This window comes from Amblyraja radiata, chromosome X, assembly GCF_010909765.2.
Source record: "Amblyraja radiata isolate CabotCenter1 chromosome X, sAmbRad1.1.pri, whole genome shotgun sequence".
Taxonomy (NCBI): domain Eukaryota; kingdom Metazoa; phylum Chordata; class Chondrichthyes; order Rajiformes; family Rajidae; genus Amblyraja; species Amblyraja radiata.
Window position 1 is genome coordinate 12,114,717 of NC_045999.1, and position 19,334 is coordinate 12,134,050.

At 40.5% G+C, this 19,334-nt stretch overlaps 1 protein-coding gene across 1 annotated transcript in view; it reads left to right on the forward strand.

Moving 5' to 3' along the window:
- The window catches only part of tbc1d2b (TBC1 domain family member 2B), an 86,520-nt gene that overhangs the window by 20,017 nt on the left and 47,169 nt on the right, over positions 1-19,334 (forward strand). The window contains exon 2 of the mRNA XM_033015077.1: positions 1,180-1,330. Within this exon, the coding sequence (XP_032870968.1) occupies positions 1,180-1,330 (151 nt within the window). The remainder of the gene's footprint in view (positions 1-1,179; positions 1,331-19,334) is intronic.

Here is a 19,334-nt window from a genome sequence, read left to right on the forward strand (position 1 = left end):
ATAGTTTCAAATATTTGTTCATTCAGCCAAATGATTTAGAAGGCATTCAAAGCCTTACTACTGACAGATCATGGCAGAAACATCAGATTTTAGAATTGCCGTCTGACATGAAAGATGTTGCATTCTAAAGTGTAACAATTATGTGCTGTTGTGTAATTAAAATCGATTAGTTTTAATCTGCAATACAGGGGAATTTTTAGACTTGACGTACAGAGGTCATAATTCTATTTGAATGCTATTTGCTGAACAAATGTACATTGGGATATTTATTCGCATCCTGTGTACTCCTTGATTTTTTTTAAATCTGTCTCTAAAGCCACATTATATCTTTGGTCAGATTAGACTTGTTGATCTTTGTGATGTGAATGTGTTGGAAGAAATTGAAGATGCTGGTTTACACCGAAGATAGACACAAAATGCTGGAGTTACTCAGCGGGTCAGGCAGCATCTTTGGAGAAAAGGAATAGGGGACATTTTGGAGGGAGACCCTTCCTCAGACTGAAAGTCAGGGGAGAGGGAAACTAGAGCTACAGACAGGGACAGAACAAATAAGAGCCGGCAACTGATTACTCAAGAAAGGTGGAGCATACAATTGTTGGCTGCGGAAGAGGTGATAATGAAAGGATATAAACAGTGAAACTAGCAGGGCGACTTGGGTGGGAGAGGACAGAGAGAGAGAGAGAGGGAATGCAAGGATTACTGTGGAGGAGTCACTGTGGTGGATGTTCATGTAAAAATGTATTTTGTATGTTTTGTTGCTTTTTGATGGTATGATGACTATGGCAAATCAAATTTCTCGTATATTGTAAAACGTATTTGACTAATCATACTAAAGTATGATTATGATGGTTAAAATTAAATAAATTAATATTCATACTGTTGGGTTGTAAGCTTCCCAAGTGAAATATGAGTTGCTCTTCCTACAATTTGCGTGTGGCCTCACTCTGACAGTGGAGGAGGGCCAGGACAGAAGTCAGTATGGGAGTGGGAGGAGAAGTTGAAATATTTGTCAAGTGGGAGATTGGGTAGGTGGACCGAGCTGTGGGTTAGTCCGTCTGGTCTTTGGGTACAGGAAATATTTATATGAATTGGAGCTTCGGTACAGTAACGTTAAAATTGTCTAAAATTATTATTTAGTGCGAGAAGAACATTGATTTTATTTTGTTTTGTGACTGACAGGCTCCCAGCGCACAGGCTATGAGATACTGGCTACAGCAGTTGCAACAGAGGAGGTGGGAGTTTAGTAACAACTGCACCGTTGGACAAAGAGATAATCGCACATTGTCCCATTTCCCAGATTCAGCTACAGGTCTAGTTGCTAAAGATAATGGTAAGTCCTGAACATAAAGGCTAACTTTAGTTTGACTATTTGTTTCCTAATAACAAAAAATGAGCAGCATGTCCAGTGTGAATTGTATTGTATGAATTTCATGAGTTTCATGAATTAACGTTTAAATTTAAGTTTTTTTAAAGAACCCCACAATGGTGAGATTTGTCTAGCTGTTTTAGAAGGATGCAAAGTCACCTGCACCCTTTGACATTTTGCAAAGGTGCTTGTGGCCTGCATTTCTAGTTATAGCCTCTGATTGAAGGTTGGCAACAAAACCCATAGCTGGTTAATTATTTTGCCCACCCTGTCCCCACAGTAATAAAACCACAATTATAAATTTGCAGCAAACCGTCAAATCCTAAAAGCAGAAAATACTCGGGCGGTCTGGTCGGGTTGCAATTGAGCAAAGAGAAACACAAGTAACGTGAGGAAAATGGACAGTTGACATTTCTGGTTGAGAACCTTCATCTAGACTGAGTAACCACGATAAAGAGGGGGGTGGAGGGATGAGGTAAGAGTTGACAAAGGACAGGTGAATTGAGGTGAGGAGGGGTTGATTGCCAAATTACAGATGTGTGCAGGAGAGAAGGGTAGAAAAAACAACAAAGGCTTGGAATTGGAGAGACAAGAAACTGCAGACATTGCAATCTTCAGGGGAAAAAACTAAGCACTGGAGGAACTCTGCAGGTCAAGCTGCATCTGTGGAGGGAATAGGCAGGTGACGTTTTTGGGTTGGGACCTTTCAGAAAAAGGATCCCAACCTGAAATGTCATCTGTCCACCCCTCCACACATGCTGTCCGACCTGCTAAATTCCTCCAGCTATATTTTGTTTTGCTAAAGGCTGGTAAGTGGAAGGCAAAAGGCTACATATTCTACAAAGTGATATGGAGGAAAGGGTGAAGAATGGACCTGAATGAGGGGTGGTGGGAGACGGGTGCAACAGAGGGAAGGTGAGATGATCAGAAGAGGGCATCCAATTGGAGTAGTGTTCAGGGAAGAGGTGTAAAGAAAGAAGAATTTGGGGTTTAGGGGTAAGCTGGAAAGAAAGGAGACAATGTGAGAGACCAGGGTAGGTTGGAGGAGAGAGAAGGGATGAAAGGGGTATGGGTTACCTAAAATGGTGGATTATTGGTAAACTCAGGAAGCTTGAGTTTTTATCAATGTTGCATAGGCAGATTTATTCAAAGGATAAAAAGTAGATGGCCCAACATTTTTGCAAAGATAGAATCTAGTTTCTGAACCAGTTCGTCTTTTTTTTTTAAAGTTGTGTTTCCTGTACTGCCTGATAATTGGGCTATAATGGACCTATTATGGAGGGATAAGTAGGTATATTTGATTATATCCAATTATGTTTAAGTTAATAGGAATTTTCTATTTTCCACTGTTTCCTGCATGTATGGCATATGCTGTAATGACTGCCTCGCCAATGCTCCCTCCCCAACAAGCATTGAAGCAAAATATGCATTCTAGGACAGACCTTTCTTGAATGTCTGAAGAAGGGTCTTGACCCGAAACATTGCCCATTCATTCTCTCCAGAGATGCTGCCTCACCCGCTGAGTTACTCCAGCATTTTGTGTCTCCTTTTCTTGAATGGTCTGGATATGAAAACTGGCTGAAACTACAGTTGATCTTGGGTTAAAAAAAATGTTTTCCCTTCCTTGGCCTCTTCCTACAGGATGTCTGTGTAAGGACTGCTGACGTGAAATTGTCCAGTCTTGCCTGTCAATTGAAAAGTCAATTTGAGCACTATGGTCTCCTTTATCCTTTTTAAAAGAAGGTAATGATGGATCCCCAGCCACGCTAATGGCTGGTTCCATCCCGCTGATCAGAAAGGTTTGCAGCAGCAATGAATAGGCATTACTTTCCATGCAGCAGTGCTTCGCACATTTTATTTTGTGAGAGCCAAATATGCAATGCAAACCATTTCTGATGGCTACCGATGAGAAACATGTTTTATTTTCACCATGACCCTCAGCTTGCTGTTCCACCCATTATATCTCTGGTGCTCTTTTACACCTTGCTGACAACCTCAGGATCACTCGTGTTCTTGATCATCTCTCTGGTGAGTACCAGAGTCACCTCCTGATTTGACCATTCAAATAAATCCATTCCTCAGCTATCAAGATTGGGTGCTGGCTTCACCTGGTGCAGGTGGCGTAATTGGATTGAAGATTCGATAATCTGCGTAATTCTGGAAGATGGCAACTGGTCATCGGCCATTTCCAATACCTACATATCTGTTGGACAATCAGTGTGGCTGAGGCTCCTCCCGCGTTGCCACAGTCACAGCGAAACTTTGGCCTGTGAGGTTGAGGGGCCTCCAGACCTGCCACATTAGTTTAATGCTCTTGCCCCTCTTCGTTGACCCGCTCTGCAGAACACAATCTAAGGACTGTGAATGCCTCTTTAAAACAGCGCTGAGGAAACTTGCCGCTTCCTAATGCATTTCAGACTCTGAGATTAAATCTCAACCTGTCAACTCTGAGCTAAACTTCCTTGAGATGTAGACACTTATTTCAGATGTGTTTGCCAAAGATTAAAAACACTTTCCACCAGCTCCCACAGAGTGCAAATGTCCTGCAACACCATATCTACTTAAAGTCTATAGTCTGTGGATAATGCACACAGTGCTAAAATACATTTGCAAGGGCCATTCTTTTATTACTGGCATTGATTAAAAAAAAAAAATCCTATGTTGTAGCTATAAATGAAAGCTAATTTACCCCAAAAAAACACCTAATCTCACCTTTGTTTTGTCTTTGTTCTCAATTTCTCTTTGATATGACAGTTTTGTGTTAAAGGATGTTCAATCAGGAATTAAGCCATTTGGTTCTTCTGCCTTTGTTGTCATTCAGTGTGGTGATTCTTATCAGCCTTCATCTTATTTCCCCAAAATTGTCATTTAACGAAATCTAAATTAATTAGCACCAGTCTGCTCTCTGGTGCAAAGCATCAGTTCCCCTTGCTACTTTGGTTTAGAATAAAGAAATGTAGAAACAAAGAACTGCAGATGCTGGTTTACAGAAGAAAAAAAAGACACAACGTGCTGGAGTAACTCAGCCGGTCAAGTTCAAGTTCACATTTATTGTCACATGCAACAATTGGTACAGTGAAATTTAAGTTACCATACAGCCATACGAATCAATAATGAACACAATTCACAATAGAATTTAACATAAACATCCACCACAGCGGAATTAACGTTTCACACTGTGATGGAAGGTAATAAAGTTCAGTCATCTTCCTCTTTGTTCACTGTGGTCGGGGCCTAGAACCCTCCGCAGTCGTCGCTACGGACGGCCCGATGTACTGGCCCTCTCGCCGGGATGATCGAAACTCCGATGTCGGAATGGAGGAACACACTCAGGGGGGGGGCGAAGATGCGACACAGAGAAAAGACGCATCTCCGTCCAGGTAAGTGAATGAGAAACGGTTTACCCCTATTCACCCCCCCACACCACCCCCCACATAAGACATACTACGAAACATTAAAACATACATTTAGACACGCTAAAAATAACAAAAAAGATGACAGGACTACGAGCTGCTGGCGAGGCAGCCACTGTGGTGGCGCCACCCGATGGAGCCGGTCAGGGTGCATCTCTGGAAAACATGGATAGGCGATGTCTTGGATCAGGGTCGTTCTTCAGGCTCCAGGTCAGAACATGGCCATAGAACAGGAGAGCATCAGAAATGCAGAAGGAGCAGTGAGAGAGGATCTCACGGAACTCTCATTGTAGAGAGAACACCTACTTCAAAGTAAACATACCTTGAGGAGATTTTGCATTGAAACAGTAAAATGTTGAAACAATGAACTGCAGATGCTGGTTGAACACGAGTCTGAAGTACGGTATCGAACCAAAACATAATTTATCCATATTCTTCAGAGATGCTGCCTGACCTGCTGAGTTATGCCCTGTCCCACTTAGGAAACTTCAACAGAAACCTCTGGAGACTTTGCGCCCCACCCAAGGTTTCCGTGCGGTTCCCGGAGGTTTTTGTCAGTCTCCCTACCTGCTTCCACTACCTGCAACCTCCTTGTGTGGGGCGATAAGTCTCCAGAGGTTTCCGTTCAGGTTTCCTAAGTGGGACAGGGGCATTACTCCAGCATTTTGCCTCTTGGTTTAGAACAGCCTACTTTTTTGCATGTCCAAATGAAGTTTGGTGGCTAGTGGAAAATCAGGTAACTGAGAATTATTTTCAAACAGATCCTTTGTTGAATATGACCGTATGTCAACAGCAGTCAGCTCCTATAGTTTTGGTATAGATCTGGGAAATGTTAATACCGTCCATTGCTCTTGGTGAACATGCAGGGAAGATTGAAGCACTCTTGTCATTAGTAAGCAGTGCTTTAGTGGATTGTGATAATATTCGATGGATTATTCTGGGTGTAATCACTGTCATTTAGTAATAACATGGAGCATTAGAATGGAGAACATAGAAGATTACAACACAGGAACTTCGGCTGACAATGTCAATGCCAGACATGATGCCAGGTTAAACTAATTTCCTCTGCCTGCACATAATTAATATCCTATAGCGAGACACGTGTTGTCAAACACAGTGCTCTTTATTAGGTTAGCACAGAACAGCTCTCAGAACCACAACAAGGGACAAGGGTGTTACCAGCAGTATATATACCCCAGGGGAGACCATGACCCATTCTTCCCGCCAATCTAAGCCACATGACCCAACCCCCAGAGCCGAGGGTTCGCACCACGAGTGACTAACCGCCAGGGCCCGCCACAATCCTTACATTCCCTCATTGTCCATGTGTCTACCCAAAGCATCTTAAATGCCACTATCACATCTGCCTCTATCACTGCCCTGGCAGCACCTTCCAGACACCCATCATCCTCTGTACAAACAGGGCGATGGGTGTCCCACACATCTCCTTTAAAATTTGCCCCTCTCATCTTACAGCCGTGCTCTTTAGTGCTTGACATTTCCACCCTAGGAGAAAAAGGTTCGAACCATCTACCCTATCTACCTTTCATAAATGTTATATACTTCTATCAGTCTCCCATCACCCTCCGGCGTTCCAGAGAAAATAATCTGTCCAACCTCACCTTCTAGTTAATACCACCTAATCCATGCAGCATTCTGGTAAACATCTTCTGCGCTCTCTCCAAAGCCACCACATCCTTTCTGAAATGGGGCGATCGGAACTGCACACAAGACTCCAAATACAGCCTTATAAAACTATTCAACAGTTGTGAGCCAAGAAAAGTTCTATAGATGCATGGGGATCTGCTGCTATCTGTATTTTGGGAAAGAAAGAGGAAATGAGAAGAGAAATAAGTACACAAATACAAATTGGCCGTTAAAAGGTCAGGCTTGTATTCTTAAAAGGAGGTTATTTGAGGTTGCTAATAGGAAATGAAACGTTCAAATGAAAAAAAAAATCCATGTCTGTATGGTTTGACAGATGATCATATCTGGAATAACAGCTTGTGTTCTTGGCTGACCGTTACTAATTCTGGCATTCATTTTTATCTACCATGTGCCAAACCTGATCTTCTAAATGTTACGGAGCTGTTACAAATGTTACGAAGTTAGGGAAAGCATGACGTTAGCTGAATCAAACAGCATGCCAGGGGAAGGGCACAGATTACGTTAAATATTTCCATTGACCAGCGTTTTTGTAAGATTTTAATTACTTGGCCTGGGCTTTGAGTAATATTGGAAACAGCACTCTGAAAGATAAAAAGGGCCATTTGGATGGTATATTTGGGAGGAGGGGAGTAGTATATAATGCACAAAGAACAAGCAGGTTAAGTGAGGTTCCTCTGTCACAGTTTGGTCAAATTTTCAGAACAGCTTTCTTTCACTTTACACTCTTTATCCATTCTCCCTTACAAAATACATAGTGTTCTGCCAAATCTCCTAAATAATGTTTCTGTTACTGTATCTAGGCCACAGGAATGTTGGTTGGACGATGCCAGAACGTTTAGATTCTTTTGCAGATGCGTTGTTCCCCACATTGGGATTTTTGTTTAAGGGCAGTTGCTGTTTTGAAATGCATCAGATCATATGACTGGGTAGACACACAAAATGCTGGAGTAACTCAGCGGGACAGGCAGCTTCTCTGAAGAGAAGGAATGGGTGACGCTTCGGGTCGAGACCCTTCTTCAGACTGATGTCAGGGGAGTGGGCAGGACAAAGATAGAATGTAGTCCTATGACTACAGATCATATACAGATCACATGACTGGTTAAGATGCATTAATATTATTTTGACTGAAGTTTTTGTGCTGCACTTTCATTATAGCTAAATTTAACATTAATTTAATATTAATTTCTGCTTAATATCTTGGTCTTGAATTCATTTGTGAGTTGTTGGCTCTATAAGTTAAGTGAGAATTTAGCTACCATTTGTAGATTTGAAACCCAGACTTGTTCTATTGTTAGTTTAAATCAGCTGCCTCTGATGAACTAGCCAACATGAAACAGATTGTGAAAATGATTTGTAAAACAGCTTGATAGCCAATTCTAGAGATATTTGGGGGAAAGAATTTGGGCATTCACGCCAGCTTATGATGCCGTAGCTAGTGTTTTAGTTAATGATTGAACATCAAATGTCAAAACATTGTAAAAGAGGGTAATCAGCATTAATATTAATTGGGTGTTTTTTCAAATAATTTCTCGAAGCACTTTGAAATTTGGTTTAGTGATACAGCCTTTCAGCTCGGAGAGTCTGCGATGATCAGCGATACCCCACAAACTAACACTATCTTACACACACTAAGGACAATTTACAATTTTACCAAGCCAATTAACCTAAAAAAATCTGTACGTCTTTGGAGTGTGGGAGGAAATCTGAGATCCTGGAGAAAATGGGGAAAATATACAAACTCAGTATCTGTCGTCAGGATCGAACCAGAGTCTCTGGCGGTGTAAGGCAGCAACTCTACCATTGTACCACCGTGCCGCCCTGTGATGACGTATAAAAACATGAGACCTTTTAGCCCCTCACGTGCTACATTCAACTGGACAGATCGCTGCTGATCATTGTAGGAGCACGAAGCAATTGGAGTTTCAGTCACCTCAAGGGTTTATATCACAGTTGATGTGGCTTAATATGCTTTGATTCTCTGGTTATACCCATCTTGATCTTGTATAAGCTAATCATCTCCAGCTGTCGTGTAGGGAATTCTAAAGAATCAAACCCTTGGAGTTGGAGTTTTTCTTGAGTGTTATCCTAGTGCAGGATTCTCTTGCCACAGGCAACTTCCTCCAGTATTAGACTTTGATTTCAGTCAGATGATTCTTAGTATCTCTTGAGAGCTTTGGCTTGGCTCAGTCACTATTACCTCAACAATTCCATCCTTCCTCCTTCCCAGTCTTTGCAGGAATTCTATCAAGCCGCCATCACATGTCATCACTTGTTTGCCTGACTAAAACCATACGCTGTCCTCCAGATGCCTTAACTACATTTGTCCACTTTGTGTAAGATGGAACTGCAGATGCTGGTTTACACTGAAGATGGACACAAAATGTTGGATTAACTCAGCAGGTCTGGCAGCATCTCTGGAGAAAAGGAATAGGTGACCTTTTGGGTTGAGGCCCTTCATCAGACCATTTCCTTGATCAGTCCACTTTGTTTCCGTTTCAGTGCATCCATGTGAACAGATTTTTAGAAGAATTCTAATGTTTAGAGGATTCTAATCCTAAAAGAAAAAGCTAATGTAAGGTTTAAGATGATGAAATCAGATGGGTCCTTTGGGGAATATAAAGCAAGTAGGAAAAAACAACCAGTGATTGGAAGGGCCAAAAGGCCAACACATTGCCAGGGGTGATGGTTGCGGTGGCAGATACGATCGTGGCGTTTAAGTGATGGGCATGGATATGGCAGGATATGGATCGCTTGTTAGCAGATGAGATTAGTTTATCTTGGCATCATGTTCGGCACAAGCATTGTGACCTTGAAGAACTTGTTTCTGTGCTGTACTGTTCTGTGTTGATCATCATTGCTTCAATCTACCATTAATTATCTCCATATGCAGCCTTAAACCTTTTTCTCAAGTTAGAAAACCCCTCAGACCAGAACCCAGATCTTGGGTACAAAATGTGGGCAAATATTATCAGAGCACAATGCAATCAATTAGTGTATTTATAGCAGCGCAAGTTAATTGTGGAAATGCTTGTAGAACTGCTTCCTCTTTTTTGAATACCTTCACGGTTATTGAATCTGCCACTGTTACATAATTTAACCACGGATGTTCATGGCTGAATTTTAGATATCAGCTGTGCAGAGTCCTCACAGCTGCAGTGATTGAGGGGCAGTTCCTCGGCATTTTCAGCTTATGTTGGAAGTGGACAGTTCTGACATAAGGACTTCAATGTTATCTCGCTTTTCTCTCTTTCCGCAGATGCTGCCCGACCTACTGAGTATTTACACGGTGTTTTTAATTTGAGCTTTCCAATCGCTGGAATTTTTGTTTAACTTTTAAATTTGTGACAACTGGAGATCTCACTTGGTTCCATTCCACATTGTTTTGGGGTTTAACATTCCTGGATATCTGTATTACAAGTTGACTAAGTTGGCTCAACTCTTTCAGGACTGTCTAGTGTTCATCTTGTATGCTCTTGTCAAGAATGTTTTATTGTCATATATCCCGGACGGGACAATGAAATACTTACTTGCTGTAGCACAACAGAATATGTGAATATGTAAACATTGTATATAACGGGAAAAAATAAGAAAAAGTTCAATAAATATAGTGCAAATAACAAATAATAATATAGCCTTTTGCAGTTCAGAGCTCATAGCTTATTTGTTGTGTTTAATAGCCTGTGTTCCTACAATCTTTCGTTTAGTTGAGAGATACAGCGCACAAATATGTCCTTCAGCCAACCGAGTCCGCGCTGACCAGCGATCCCCACACATTAACACTATCCCTCACAAACTAGTGACAATTTACAATTATACAAAACCAATTTACGTACAAACCTGTACGTGTAAGGAGTGTGGGAGGTAAACGGGAGATCCCGGAGAAAACCCAGGCAGGTCGCGGGGAGAACATACTAACTCCATACAGACAAGTGCCTGTAGTCATGATTGAACCCGTGTTTCTGGCGCTGTAAGGCAGCAACTCTACCTCTGCGCCACCGTGCCGCATCACTGTAATAGCAGAGAGAGGGATCTGGCAGACCAAGGGTTACAATTTGTGACTGCCCAGTGCTCTCAATTTACCAGGTGTACTGAGACTATCACAGAAGCAGCATGCAAAATTATATAGGGTGCACTCAATGTGTACCCAGAACGCAGTCGCCATTGCGGCTATTCAAGATATGGCTGTAATAGTACAGCTGTGACATTTGGATGTTCCAGGCCCTAGAAATTCAGAAGACCTTGGAGATTCTGCATTAGGGAGCTGAGGTTGGGGTTAGAACTTGCAGAAGTGGAGGATAGGAAGGTTGTCAAAAGATTTGAAAGTGAGTGAAAAAGTTGACATAATATTTATTCCTCATAGTGAAAGGATCATCAGTTTAGTTACAGTGCCCTCCATACCATTTGGGACAAAGACCCATCATTTATTTATTTGCCTCTGTACTCCACAATTTGAGATTTGTAATAGAAAAAAAAAAAACATGTGGTTAAAGTACACATTGTCAGATTTTATTTAAGGCCATTTGTATACATCTTAGTTTCACCGTGTTGTAATTACAGCAGTGTTTATACATAGTCCCCCCCATTTCAGGGCACCATAATGTTTGGGACACATGGCTTCACAGATGTTTCTAATTGCTCAGGTGTGTTTAATTGCCTCCATAATGCAGGTATAAGAGAGCTCTCAGCACCTAGTCTTTCCTCCAGTCTTTCCATTACCTTTGGAAACTTTAATTGCTGTTTATCAACATGGGGACATTTATCAACAGTTGTGCCAATGAAAGTCAAAGAAGCCATTATGAGACTGAGAAACACGAATAAAGCTGTTAGAGACATCAGCCAAACCTTAGGCTTACCAAAATCAACTATTTAGAACATCATTAAGAAGAAAGAGAGCACTGGTGAGTTTACTAATCGCAAAGGGACTGGCAGGCCAAGGAAGACCTCCACAGCTGATGACAGAAGAATTCTCTCTATAATAAAGAAAAATCCCCAAACACCTGTCCGACAGATCAGAAACACTCTTCAGGAGTCAGGTGTAGATTTGTCTATTACCACTGTCCGCAGTAGACTTCATGAACAGAAATACAGAGGCTACATTGCAAGATGCAAACCACTGGTTAGCTGCAAAAATAGGATGGACAGGTTACAGTATGCCAAGAAGTACTTAAAAGAGCAAACACAGTTCTGGAAAAAAGGTCTTGTGGACAGATGAGATGAAGATTAACATATCAGAGTGTTGGCAAGAGCAAAGTATGGAGGAGAGAAGGAACTGCCCAAGATCCAAAGAATACCACCTCATCTGTGAAACACGGTGGTGGGGGTGTTAAGGCCTGGGCATGTATGGCTGTTGAAGGTACTGGCTCACTTATCTTCAATGATGATACAACTGCTGATGGTAGTAGCATAATGAATTCTGAAGTGTATAGACACATCCTATCTGCTGAAGTTCAAACAAATGCCTCAAAACTCATTGGCCGGCAGTTCATTCTACAGCAAGACAATGATCCCAAACATACTGCTAAAGCAACAAAGGAGTTTTTCAAAGCTAAAAAATGGTCAATTCTTGAGTGGCCAAGTCAATCACCCGACCTGAACCCAATTGAATAAACCTTTTATATGTTGAAAAGAAAACTGAAGGGGACTAGCCCCCAAAACAAGCAGAAGCTAAAGATGGCTGCAATACAGGCCTGGCAGAGCATCACCACAGATGACACTCAGCAACTGGTGATGTCCATGAATCACAGACTTCAAGCAGGCATTGCATGCAAAGGATATGCAACAAAATACTAAACATGACTACTTTCATTTACATGGCACTTCTGTCCCAAACATTATGGTGCCCTGAAATGGAGGGACTATGTATAAACACTGCTGTAATTTACACATGGTGAAACCAAAATGTATAAAAAATGGCCTTTATTAAAATCTGACAATGTGCACTTTAACCACATGTGATTTTTTTCCATTACAAATCTCAAATTGCAGAGTACAGAGGCAAATAAATAAATGATGGATCTTTGTCCTAAACATTATGGAGCACGCTGTAAAATCTTTTGCACGAACATTTTATTGAAAACATTCCTTGGAGCATATGAAATCTATGAGAGGTGTATAAAATCCTATATATATTTTCGGGTCGACACTAAGAGTCTCTTGCCCAGAGTAGGGGAATCGAAAACCAGAAGACATAGGTTTAAGGCGAAGGGGAAAAGATTTAATAGGAATCTGAGGGGTAACCTTTTCACACAAAGGGTGGTGGGTGTATGGAAAGAGCAGCAAGGGGAGGTAGGTACTATCGCAATATTTAAGAAACAATGAGACAGGTATATGGATATGACAAGTTTTTAAGGGATATGGGCCAAATGCAGGCAGGTGGGACTAGTTTAGTTGGGACATGTTGGCCGATGTGGGCAAGTTGTGCCGAAGAGCCCATTTCCATGCTGTTAGACTCTATTGACTACCCACGTACTTGTGTTAAGCAAAGAAAAGCAGTTTTAAATCCTTTTAGAGCTCTAAGCAACCCTTTGCAGTGTCACCACCTCCATAGTTTTCCCTTCGTTTCCAGCTTGAGTAGTGGGCAAGATATTGTCAAATTTGGGGCAGTGTATCAGTTCTGCTGTTATATAGAAAAAATTGATTTAGTAATTAGCTAAATTTAATTTCTTGCAGTTGAAGGGATTTCTCTGTCTTCCATCAATGATGGGTGGTCTTATGCGCTGTTTCATATGATTAATGCCAAACATCTTTATCACTGAACCAGTTAAATACAACAGTGCATGGAATTTTAGGTATCCTATGGAGCTCAGTTTGGATGAATATTTGGTGAATTGGCAGCAAAGTGAGCATTGGATTAGATCCCAACTGCTCTGACCTGGCTTCATGGGCATGGAAACTTGGCCGTGGGGAATGGGGGGGCGTGTGTACTGCTTCCCTCCTTGGGATAACAGCACAAGCAATGGTGACAGTGTTGTTTTTTCTGTCGACACTGCATTCTTGTGCCTGATTTGGCAGGTTTCCTTTCTGCACAATAGTGAAGGACGGCGCAATAGTCTTGAGTCACAATTGTTTCTCATTTGTGAACAAGTCCATAACCTAAAGAAAGTTTCAGTAGCTGTACTGCCCACATGCGCAGCTGCAAATACTTTGACTAAACATTGGAATGAACTGATGGAATATTTACTGAATTTGTTTTGTCTTTTTCTGGAAGAAGTTAATGTTGGGATCAAATTCTTGTTGTGACTCGTCTAAACTGATGTTTTGCATCAATGTGTGTACCAGATGAATTAGCAGCTGAAACTGAACCTAATAATCAGTGGACAAAAGTGCTGGAGAAACTCAGCGGGTGAGGCGGCATCTATGCTAATAACCATTTGGATTTGGGAGGAAACCGGAGCACCCAGAGGAAACATAGCAACATAGAAAATAGATGCAGGAGTAGGCCATTCAGCCTTTCGAGCTAGCACCGCCGTTCAATATGATCATGGCTGATTATCCACATTTTTCCCCGTATCTCTTGGTTACTTTAGCCCTAAGAGCTAAATCTAACTCTCTTGAAAACATCCAGTGAATTGACCTCCACTACCTTCTGTGGCAGAAAATTCCACAGATTCAGAACTCTCTGAGTGATAATGTTTATCCTCATCTCAGTCCTAAATGGCCTACCCCTTATTCTTAAACTATAACCCCTGGTTTTGGTCTCCCCCAACATCGGGAACATTTTTCCTGCATCTAGCCAGTCCAATCCTTTAGGAATTTTATATGGAGATCCACGTGGTCACAGGGAGAACGTGCAACCTCCACACAGACTGCAGCCGAGGTCAGGATTGAACCGTGGTCTCTGATGCTGAGAGGCAGCATCTCCACCATCTGCATCACTCTGCCACCCTCAAAGGTGTACAAACATTTAAATGTTCTCTCCGTGTTACACTCCAGTCCATTTGGGGAAGGGCTTTCATTAGCCACTAATGTTGTAACGCAAAGTCATGAGATTTGTTTATCTGATATCAGTTGTCATGAACAACTGTGTAGGAAGGAACTGCAGATGCTGATTTAAACCGAAGATAGATAAAAAGTTGGGGTAACTCAGGCAGCATCTCTGGAGGAAAGGAATGCCAGACGTTTCAGGTCTGAAGAAGGGTCTCGATCCGAAACGTCACCTATTCCTTTTCTCCAGAGATGCTGCCTGACCCGCTGAGTTACTCCAGCTTTTTGTGTCTGTCCTTGTCATCACAGTGTATGTCTGAATACATTCTGCCGTTAACAGAAATTGCTGGTTCCCTGAACTGACTTCTGCTTTCATTGTCTGGCATGTAACGCTTTAACATGGTAACTGCTACAAAGGACACATTCTTGGAGTTGTACCAAAATTTGTAAAAAATAATTGTATTTACTTCAGCTTTCATCATCTATTTTAGCCTTCCTATAATTAGTTCATCTGGAAAAAAACAACTTCCACACAGCGTGAAGAATATAAGCTTATTTAGGTGCTTCTATTGTTCCATATTAACATGTAAACAAAATAACATGCACATTCCTGCTCGTGCCCAAATTCTATGTTGTTGGGGCAACAGCCATGGACGGTTGTCAGGATTCTGAGAGTGTTAAGGTACAGGAAAAATGTTTATAGGAAACATCTTTATAGGAACGATGCTGATAAGCTGGAAAGAATGCAGACAAGATATTTGAAGATCTTGCCAGGACTTGAGGGTCTGCGCTATAGGGAGAGGTTGGGCAGGCTAAGTGTATTCCTCGGAGTGTAGGAGGTTGAGAGGTGATCAAATAGGATCATGAGGGGAATAGATAGGGGAATACGTAGAATGTTTTACCCATAGTAGGGGAATCAAGAGACATAGGCCTAAGGTGAGAGGGGAAAGATTTAATAGGAATCTGAGGGGCAACCTTTTCACACAAGGAGGTGGGTATATGGATTGAGCTCAGAGGAGGTCTTTGAAGCAGAAACTATAATAATATTTAAAAGACATTTGGCCAGGTACATGGATAGGAAAGGTTTGGGGGGATATGGGCCAAATGTGAATAAATGGGAGAAGCTTAGATTGGGCATCTTGTTGGCAGGTGCGACTAGTATAGATGGGGCACCTTGGTTGGCATGGGGAAGTTGGGTGAAAGGGCCTGTATCTGTGCTGCACAAGGCTAATGGATCCAAAACTGGCTTGGTGATAGGAGGCAAAAGATACTGATTGAAATATTTTTTCCAGATTAGAAGCATATGGCCTTGTTTGTGATGTTAGCAGCTTAAATGCCATCGTAGGAGATGTGGGTTTGGGGAGCATGGCACAGGAGTAGCAGAAGGAATTGGAATTTGAATGACCTTGGTCAGTAATTGGTCCCCTAAATTTCTGTGCATCCAGAACTAGGGTAAAGGGCCTGTCCCACTTGGGCATAATTTGTTCATAATTTACGCGTCACGACACGTGCGTTGTGCCGCGCGCGTGGTGACGTAGGCAGTAACGCTCGGTCGTGCATGGCGCCCCAGGAGTTTAGTATGTACAAAATCTTTGTGCGCCATTTGCATGACGCGCAAATGACGCCCAAGTGGGACAGGCCCTTAAGGCATCAGAATAAGGAATCGCCCATCGCAGATGGAGATATGGAGGATTTTATCACTCGGACATTTGTGAATCAAATTCTTTCCATATCCACAGAAGATGGATACTGACATACATTTAACCTGCAAGTGAATTGTGGGTTATGGATACAGGGTTTTGGCCCACCATGTACGTGCCATCTTTTTACCCAATTACATATCGTATTAGCCTGCATTAGGACTGTATCCCTACATGCATTGCCTATTTATATCTGTATCTAAATGCCGCTTAAACATTGGTGTCTGTCTAAATACCTCGTAAACAATACCTCTGATTACACCACACCAACCACATTTTTTAAAAATCCCCTCAAATTCTCTTTGAAACTACTTCCTCTCTCAACTTAAACCGCATTTCTTTGCCTTTCCCAAGAGGGGCTGAGGACCAGAGTTAATGTGCAGGTAATTGCAGCCTGTGAGATGGGGTACAAAATGCCTGAACAACTGGCCTTTTCCTTTCTTATATGCTCCTCCTTAAATATAGCTAATATAATAACTGCCTTGAGGTAGCTCTATAGTTACACAAATATAAATAATGCCATTCACTTGTTTCAGTAGCAACCCTTTTTATAATCTTAAGTGGCATCAGTTAACATTTAGTTATGAATGTTCTGTCTCTTTGTAATGCATGAGCAAACATGTACTCTGCAAAGTGGTTTATAGCCTTACACAAGAACCATTGTCATTTAAAATTACTCTTTGGACCGGGCAGATTTTGTTGGAATAAATGCATTGTGATTGGAATGATCAAGGTAATGAACCAACCAGGTACTTTGTAATTTGTTCTTTGCTTGTGCTAATAATAATGATGAAGCAATAATCAGTCTTAAGAGGGGTCCCGACCCGAAACATCACCCATCCCTGTTCACCAGAGATGTTGCCTGACCGGCTGAGTTACTCCAGCATTTTGTATATTTCTTTGTACAACAGCATCTGCAATTCTTTGTATCCACAGACACTAATTAATTGTTACTTGTTATGCAACAGTGGTGGCGTATAGTCACCTAGAATTTTAATAATGTGGTGATCTCAGAGGACATTAACCCACTGGCCAGTCATTTATTTAGTGACCACCTCTGGTACAGCGCAGTGTAGGCTAATATTGCTGTAAACTGCAGCCTTGGATTGAATATTACAGTGCAAATCTCAGTCGAAACTAGAACTGTCTGAAAAAGGGTCCTGACCCAAAACAACACCTATTCATGATCTCCAGAGATGCTGCCTGAACCGCTGAGTTACTCCAGCAATTTGTCTCCCAAACTAAAACCATTCTATTTAACCCGAAACGTCACCCATTCCTTCTCTCCAGGTAAAGCTAATGGGTTGATTGAAGGGTTTCAAGGTCAGTTTATTGTCAGGTGTACCAATTAAGGTACAGTGAAATTGATTCTCAGTGTAAGACCTGAGTAATGAGGAAGAGTTTGGAGCCACACAAGTTTTCCAGCTTGTGAAGTTGGTGGTTAGTTGAGAAGTGAACTTGAAGGTTAAGTGAGTGAACGGAAACTTCTTCCAAATGTAAGTGCCACAAGTACTGAACATGAGGCAGACTTGGATGAAATGAGAGTTGTTGTGGTTGAGATATGGAAAACTTTAATTTTTAGGTGACTTGGTTATGATAAGTTGAATGCCTCATTTTCCAAGTATTTTGTGAACTAGCATTTTTACCATACAAATAATTTGCATTTATTTTTGTAACTTCTGATTTAAATTTTTTTTTTTTTTTTTTTAATTTATTAGAAGTACAATACAGTGGTACCTTTTTACAGGCTCCCAAAAATATGTTTACATATTACATTCTCTGTACAACTTCCTTCTTTTTTTTTGTTTTTAAAGAGAAAAGTAAGAAAGAAAGAGATAGTAAAGAATAGAGGAAAGTCTAGGTGTGTGTGAATAAAAAGATGGAAAAAGAGATAGTGAAGAAAATAAATAAGTAAGAAAGGGAAGCAGGAAGGAGGTTATCCAATCACCACAAGGAGATGATTTTTTATATTCTTGATCATCTTTCACCCATACCTGAAACTTTTAATTTTTACGATACTGTTACACCACATGAATCCAAGAAATCAATAAATGGAGACCAACTCGTTAAGAATTGGTCTTGTTTGTCTATTAGGAGGAGTCTCATTTCTTCCAAGTGTGCTGTGTCCAACATATTACTGATCCACATTTTAAATGTTGGTATAGTAGCATTTTTCCAAAATTTAAGTATAAGTTTTTTTGCTATTATTAACCCATAATTAAAAAATGAATTTTGGGGTATGTTTAATTTGTTCCCCTCCCATTACTCCAAATATAATCATTTCAGTATTAGGTTCCATTTTTATCTTAAATAGATTTGTGAATATATCAAATATGTCACACCAAAATTTATGAAGTTTTGTGCAAGAAACAAAAGAGTGTGATATTGGCATTTTGAGAAAGACATTTATCACAGATGGGAGAGATATTTGGATAGAATTTATTCAACCTAATTTTTGAATAATATAATCTATGTAATATTTTAAATTGAATTAAATTGTGTCTAGCATTAATCGAACATTTATGTATATATATCAAATACTTTTCCCATGTTTCTTTTGAAATTTTTATCATTAATTATTTTTCCCAGTCTTCTCTAATTGCCTCTGTTGATGGTGATTCTCTGTTTAAAATACTATTATATAGATATGATATTAATTTTTGTGAGTCCGCCTTGATATTCATTGCTTCTTCCAGTGGATCTAAGATTATACTTTGAAATCTTGGTATATATTTCTTCATAAAGTCACATATCTGTAGATATTTAAAATATTGGTTGTTATTCAGTTTAAATTTAAATTTTAATTGTTGAAATGATAATAAATTTCCCATTTCATACATATCACCTACCTTTTTAATTCCCAATCTTTCCCATTGTCTATATGTTTTATCGATAAGAGATGGTTTAAATATCGGATTATTCACTATTGGTTTTAGCACTGATAGGTTTCTTAATTTTAAGGTTAATTTTATTTGTTTCCAGATTCGTATTTTATTATGTATAATTGGATTCTTCTTATATAATGTGTTGTTCAGTTTTATCGGGGAGAAGAGGATCGCTCCTAAATCGTAAGGAGAACAATCCTCTTTCTCCATTCTTATCCATTCCATCTGTTGAGAAGAACTATCCAACCAATAAATTATATTCTTAATATGCACTGCCCAATAATAATATAAAAAATTAGGCAGTGCAAGTCCCCCTACCTCTTTGGGTTTGCACAAGTGGTTTATTTTAATTCTATGTGCTTTATAGTCCCAGATAAAA